Below are 7188 nucleotides of genomic sequence, written 5' to 3'. Positions count from 1 at the left end.
CAGGAGGGCTGCGGGCGGAGTCCCCCATGGCCGGCTCAGCCAGGAGCCCCCAGACCCTGGCGCTGAGGGGACAGAACCTGGTGCAGAGCCTAGGATCTCGGCACAGGCTGGCAGCCGGTGGGGGTGGGGGTCGCTGGCCACGAGCGCATACAGACCATGCAGCTGACCACGCTGCCCTCCCTCCAGGTGCCCCTGCCCAGCTCAGTCTTCATCAACACCACCGAGTCCTACGAGGTGGAGAGGTGAGTGGGAGCCCTTCTCTCCGGGCCTTGTTTGTATAGACACGAGGGTCCCCGTCTTTCTGTCCCCTCCTCACCGCGGTGCTGGGTCACGGCTGGCACAAGTGCTCGGCCGAGTGTCACCAGAAACCTGGCGAAACAGCAGATGCCATTAGCTCAGTTCTGCCGACGCCCTGGGCTGGTCCTCTCGGCACCCACTGCTCCCTGCACCCACTGCTCTCAGCACCCATTACTCCCTTCACCCACTGTTCCCTTCACCCACTGCTCCCGGCACTCACTGCTCCCTTCACCCACTGCTCTCAGCACCCATTACTCCCTTCACCCACTGCTCCCTGCACCCACTGCTCCCTGCACCCACTGCTCCCTGCACCCACTGCTCCCTGCACCCACTGCTCCCTGCACCCACTGCTCCCTGCACCCACTGCTCCCTGCACCCACTGCTCCCTGCACCCACTGCTCCCTGCACCCACTGCTCCCTGCACCCACTGCTCCCTGCACCCACTGCTCCCTGCACCCACTGCTCCCTGCACCCACTGCTCCCTGCACCCACTGCTCCCTGCACCCACTGCTCCCTGCACCCACTGCTCCCTGCACCCACTGCTCCCTGCACCCACTGCTCCCTGCACCCACTGCTCCCTGCACCCACTGCTCCCTGCACCCACTGCTCCCTGCACCCACTGCTCCCTGCACCCACTGCTCCCTGCACCCACTGCTCCCTGCACCCACTGCTCCCTGCACCCACTGCTCCCTTCACCCACTGCTCTCAGCACCCACTGCTCCCTTCACCCACTGCTCCTGGCACACACTGCCATCAGCACCCACTGCTCCCTGCACCCACTGCTCATGGCGCCTGAGCTGCAGGAGAGCGAGAGGACAAAGCCACATGGGCCTGGGGCTGGAGGGTCCCCAGGGAGCCGTCTGAAGATGGGTCACCTGCTGACTTAATTTTCAGGCTGTTCAAAGCCACGAGCCCGCGGGGAGAGCCCCAGGACGGACTCTACTGCATCCGCAACTCCTCCACCAAGTCCGGGAAGGTAGGTGCCACGGAGGAGCCTGGCGGCCAGCCTGCCAAAGCCCACGCCCTGGGGCTGGCTGCGTCGCGCTGGGTCTGCTGGCCCTCCCACATCAGGCTGCGGCGGGCACACCAGGCGACAGGCCACGTTCCCATGAGCCTCTGCCCCTCCACCCAGTGCCATCCTTGGGGTCTCTGCCTGGCAGCCCCCGCCCCATTTATTCTCAGGAAGTAGATACCATCTGCAGATTGGGGGAACGGTGGCCGGAGACGGGAAGGGGGCTGGGGCCCTGGCCTCCCATGGGGGTTCCTGCACTCTGAAGGGGAGGCTGCTTGGGGCAGGGCCAACGGCAGGTCGTCTGCCGGCTCGGCCTCTGCCCCTCCAGGGGCGACTTGTGTGCCCTTATTGAGCCTGTTTCCCCATGTGTATCAGAGACGGTCCTGGTGGACCAGGCACCCTCGAGTCTCATCGGAGGCCATCTGAGTGCAGGGCGCCCCCCCCCCCCACGTCGTCCCTGAGGGCCAGGGCACTCAGCCTTGATGCCGCTCACCCCTGGGTCCCCAAGGCCCCGCTCTCCCGGTCAGAGCTGCCCTCACCCTGCCTGCTGCTTTTCTCCTCAAGGTTTTGGTCGTGTGGGATGAAACCTCCAACAAAGTGAGGAACTACCGCATCTTTGAGAAGGTAAGCGGGCTGGCTGAGGGCCCTGAGCGGGAAGGGGTGTGGCTGGGGGCCGGACAGTCTCCCCAAAGAGCAGGGATGGGCAGCATCGGCCGGCCAGCGGCCGGATAAGGCCCTGCCGAACCGGATGATGAGGGGCGAGTTAATTACCTGTCTGACCAAATAGAGCAGGCTGATGTTTAAGCTGATAGTTTTGTATTGCCCTCGAATGATGTTATAAATATCCACATGGCCCTTGGCAGAAACCAGGTTCCCCACCCCTGCCCTAGAGTGTAGGCAGGGGGCAGGCTGAGGCTGGCACCTGCGGGCACCATCCCTCCCCCACTCCCTCAGCCTCCCCCTTCCCTGGCCTAGCTGTGTCCTCAATGAGCTAGAGGGGGTGGGGTGACCAGCTCCTGACCCGGCTTATCTACAGCCTGGCCTGATCCCCTGGTGAAGCGGGGGAGGGAGGCGGGAACTGGGAGGCAGGCACGGAGGGGAGGGAACGGGCAGTGGGAGCAGGGCTGGCCGCCCCGTTTTTTGCATGGAGGGGAGGGAACAGGGGAGGGAACAGGCAGCAGAAGCAGGCCTGTCCTTAGGGCTGGCCGCCCCATTTTGCAGGGGTGGAGAGCTGGCCCAGCCCCCCTGACCTCGCTCTCCTGCCCCCAGGACTCTAAATTCTACCTGGAGGGCGAGGTCCTGTTTGTGAGCGTGGGCAGCCTGGTGGAGCACTACCACACCCACCCGCTGCCCAGCCACCAGAGCCTGCTGCTGCAGCACCCCTACGGCTACGCGGGGCCCAGGTGACGCCTGCGCCAGAGCTGCTGGCAGAGGTGACCAGGGGCCACCTCCTCATGCCCATGAGACTGGCTTGCCTGGGAGGAGGAGCTCTGGAAGGAAGCCTCCCCAGCAGACATCTGTGGAATCGGCCAGGCCAGGCCCCACCCAGCAGGCGGAGTCCCTAGAGGGCTGGAGGCTCTCGTATCCCACCCCGCGTGCCCTGCCGCACTTCCCAGGAGCCCGGGGTCCCTGGACGAAGCCCTGCCTGCGCTTCACGGACAGGAATTCCGGTCCCCCCAGCGCACCCACCCTGCACGGGGCAGGGGGCTGGGCAGGGCTTGGGCATTTGGGTGGGGGCAGGGGCTGGCCCCAGGACCCCCAGGAACGCTAAGACTCGGCTCCCGCAGGGGCCTTTGCTGCACAATAAAGCACAGGTGACCTTTGCCGCGGTGGCCGGGCTTCACTGGCAAGGAGGGGTGGCCGGCCCTACTGAGGACCCACACCGACATCCAGGGGTCTCCCCACCTCCCAGCGCAGGTGCTAAATGACCTGCCGGGGTTCGCAGCCAGTAGTGGATGGGGCGCAAGTGCAGCAGTCCGGCTCCGCCCACCCTCCCCGTGCCAGGCTCTGCTGGGGCTCCAGGAAGACCTGTAGGGGGAAGTGACCACTACAGACAGAGGGGCAGGAAGAGAGGGCCCTGAGTTGGCCAAGGGTAGGTGGGGATGGTGGCACCCGGATGGCTGAGTCCTCCAGGCCACACGGGGATGGGCCAGCCCCGATCCATCCCTTGTTCCTGCCATGGAATTCCAGCCGGCGACTCCCTGGCAGGTCAGCCAGGCAGGATATATTTGTGTGGGAAGCGGCCTCGGCTGGGGGTCAGGGCTGGCAGGGACCCCAGGATCATCTAATCCTCGCTGCATTCTAAGCTGGGGAAAGGCATTCGCTGTGTAAAGCCCAGACCCCGAACAGCACTGTGCCCGCTGTCCCCTGGAGGAGGCCCTTTGGACTCCTCCCCACACCTGGACGTGTTCTGGGGTGGGGTGGTCAGCTGGAGAAGGGGAAGAGATGAAGCTGGTCAGCTGATGCGGGAGGCCACGTCCCTAGGGTGCTGGGGGGTGCAGGGGCGACAGTGGCCATCTGCTTCCAGGAACCAAGTGTCCCCGCTGTCTGCAGATGTTTCCTCTAAGGCCTCCTGGGGTGAGGCTCAGTGCAGTTACCATCGAGTCTGGGGCACGGGGACAGGGAGCTTCCCATGTCCTGCAGCGGCTCTGGAAAACCAATCCTGTGCCTGCAGTCACACCATGTCCTGCAGCGGCTCTGGAAAACCAATCCTGTGCTTGCAGTCACAGCCCTCTGCCCTCTGCCCTCTGCCCTGTACTTGTTTGGGGAACCCAGTGAGGCACATCGTTCTCCTCTGTGGCTGCAACTTCCCTTCCTGTAAAATTTTTTAAAATATGTTTTTATTGATTTTAGAGAGAGGAAGGGAGCTCTGCCCTCTGCCCTCTGCCCTCTGCCCTCTGCCCTCTGCCCTCTGCCCTCTGCCCTGCACTTGTTTGGGGAACCCAGTGAGGCACATCGTTCTCCTCTGTGGCTGCAACTTCCCTTCCTGTAAAATTTTTTAAAATATGTTTTTATTGATTTTAGAGAGAGGAAGGGAGAGGGAGAGATAGAAACATTCATGAAACACTCATCACCTGCCTCCTGCACACTCCCCACTGGGGATCAAGCCCACAAACTGGGCATATGCCCTAACCGGGAATCGAACCATGACTTCCTGGTTCAGGGGCTGATGTTCAACCACTGAGCCACACCGTCCCGGCATGTGTAAAACTTTAAAATGGGGACTTGGATCCAAGAACAGCTTCCAGCGGGTGCCCGGGGTCCTCCACGCTGGTGATGTGAGGCAGGACCCAGGTCGCTATAGCTTTTAGCTAACATGCAGCCACTTTGGAGACAGCTCAGTGGGTGAAGCATTTGAAGACCCTGAGCTGGAAGATTTTTGAGGTTCTGGGGCCCAGAGCCACGTGATAGGAACTTCTAGCTGCCAGGACAGATGAGGCCTGTGGTTGCCTAAGGCCCAGCCCAGGGTCTGGCCTGGCCTCGCTCCTCCCAGGCCCTGGGTCTGCCTCTTTGTGAACTATTCCTGGGCCCAGGGCCTCAGTTGCAAGAGTGTGTGCATTGGGGGTGGCAGATGGGATCCCAGGCATGGTCCTCCAGCATGAAGCCAGGCAGATGGGCCCCACTCCCTCCTGAGACCAGCCCTGAATGTTCTGTACCACCTAGTGAGCACTTCCTGTGCTCGAGGCGCTGAGCTGGGCCCTTGACATAGTTTGCTTGGAGAAGCAGCTGCTGTTAGTTCCATTTTACAGGTGAGAAACTGAGGCCAAGGTCTGGATTCAAGTTCCAACTCTGCTATGTGATCTCCTTCCACCTCTCAGTCCAGACCCTACGCTCTGGCTAGCTCCCCACCACCCCTCATGGCCTCTGATAGTTACTGCGGGGTGCCCAGATCCTGGTGTGCTCAGAGATGGGGTGCATTCCTGGGCTGGGAAGCTTCTCCAAGCCCAGGGCTGACCTGGTTTTACTTTTCCTGCAGTTGGTGAGAGAGTGCAGTGAACCTCTACATCTTCTGTTATCAGAGACTTTTTATTATAAAAAGATGTTTTTAGAACCAGAAGAGACCTCACAAAGCAAGTCTAGTAGCCCCCAGTCTCCCCCTTCCTCTGGGTCACATTGTGTGGGCGCCCCCTGCTGGTCCAAGGAAGGGCTTCCGGTACCTTACCCGGAATGGGTGGGTGGCTTTGACAGGGCCCCAGGGAGGAAAAGGCTGGGGCCTGGGCTTCTTGCTCAGTGCTCACTGAGCCTGGTCTGTGAAGGGGAGACCCAGAGGACACAAGGCCACACAGGAGTATGGGGCACAGCTGGCATTTGAATCAAATCTGTGTCTAGAGGACCAGCGAGGGGAGGGCCACCGCCTCTGTCTCTGGCCGTGACCCAGCAGTGTGATCCCCTCGAGGGCGACTCCTCTGTATCCAGCTCTGCCTCGGTGCTGGCAGGCCCATCCCTCCGCCCGGAAAACACTGCCCGATGGAGTCACGGTCACGGGGAATCCCCGAGACCACAGGTATCGACAGATACTGGTGCGATGGTGGCAGGTGACATGGGACTGGACCACCTACCTCCGCACCTGCCTGAACTCAGTCCTGGATCTACCACTTCCTGGATCTACGTATCGACGTGATGTGGTGGTGGTCTGACGGAACCCAGCGATGGCAGTTCTGGCCTCAGTCACTTTCGATGGCCCATAGAAACATTCCATTTGTACCAGAGCCCAGTAGCAAACCAGTTACTTGGATTTGTGGTTTTCATCAAACTTGAAAACAAAACACCTTCAGACATTATATCTTCAAATAGTATATCTGTCCTCCTCCCAACTCCACCTCCCTGGTCAGGGGCTCTGATTACACACATATTCGGCCTCTTGAAGTTGTGCTACCGCTCACTGGAGCTCTGTTCCTTCTTTTCTAGACTCTTCTCTCCATGTTTCACTTAGGTTTTTGTTTTTTTTTAATGTATCTTATTGATTTTTTACAGAGAGAAAGGGAGAGGGAATAGAGAGTTAGAAACATCGATCAGCTGCCTCCTGCACACCCCTTACTGGGGATGTGCCCGCAACCAAGGAACATGCCCCTCACCGGAATTGAACCTGGGACCCTTCAGTCCGCAGGCCGAGGCTCTATCCACTGAGCCACACCGGTTAGGGCTCAGTTTCTTGTCCATGTCTCCTACTTCACTTTCTTCTGCCGTGTCTAACCCGCTGTTCAGCCAGTGTGTTGTTCAGTTCTGACATTGTATTTTTCACCTTTAGAAGTTTGATTTGGCCTTAAAAAATGAAAATGTTTCCCGATTACAGTGGACATAGTTTTTCGTTTCAGGTGTACAACACAGCGATTAGACATTCATGGAACTTTTGAAGCGACGGTCCTGATAAATCTCACCCCCATCGGACCCGTACATAGTTAGACTGCATTCCCAGGCTGTGCTTGACGTCTCCGCCACTTTTTGGTCTTTTCTGTACCTTCTGTCTCCACTGAACATGCTCCATGGTCTTGGACGCCTCCCTCCTTCCCTCCAGCAAGCCCTCCTGACAGCCCTGTGGCCAGGCCGTGTTGCGGGTGCCAGTGGCAGATGTGAGTGAGACAGAAGTGTGGAGGCCGTCACTCTCCCCAGAGATGGTCCCCGATCCTCCCGTGGCCACAGCCAGGGCCCTGCTGGGAGGGAGGCCTGGGTTCCTCCCTGCTCCGCCGCCCAGCCCTGGGCTCAGCTTTCCACGGGTATTAAGGGAGCAGGAAGCTCTGCCGGTCTGTCTCCCGGGCCTTTGGGGCTCAGAGGAGACAGGCCAGCCTCCAGGTCACGGGCCGGTGGCCTGGTCGAGAAGATGACTGGTGCTCCTTCCTCCAGCCTCCGCGGGCCAGGCCCCGGCGCCAGGGCCGCCCCCT

General features: G+C 60.5%; 1 protein-coding gene across 1 annotated transcript in view; it reads left to right on the top strand.

The window, feature by feature from the left end:
• Positions 1 to 3133, top strand: part of SH3BP2 (SH3-domain binding protein 2) — a 30843-nt gene extending 27710 nt beyond the window's left edge. The window contains exons 9-12 of the mRNA XM_014533454.1: positions 187 to 242; positions 1192 to 1273; positions 1874 to 1933; positions 2579 to 3133. Of these exons, the coding sequence (XP_014388940.1) occupies positions 187 to 242; positions 1192 to 1273; positions 1874 to 1933; positions 2579 to 2716 (336 nt within the window). The 3' untranslated portion in view covers positions 2717 to 3133. The remainder of the gene's footprint in view (positions 1 to 186; positions 243 to 1191; positions 1274 to 1873; positions 1934 to 2578) is intronic.
• The last annotated feature ends 4055 nt before the right edge of the window (positions 3134 to 7188 follow it).

Source organism: Myotis brandtii, unplaced genomic scaffold, assembly GCF_000412655.1.
Source record: "Myotis brandtii unplaced genomic scaffold, ASM41265v1 scaffold986, whole genome shotgun sequence".
Lineage (NCBI taxonomy): Eukaryota > Metazoa > Chordata > Mammalia > Chiroptera > Vespertilionidae > Myotis > Myotis brandtii.
This window is presented reverse-complemented; position numbering and strand designations above follow the sequence as displayed.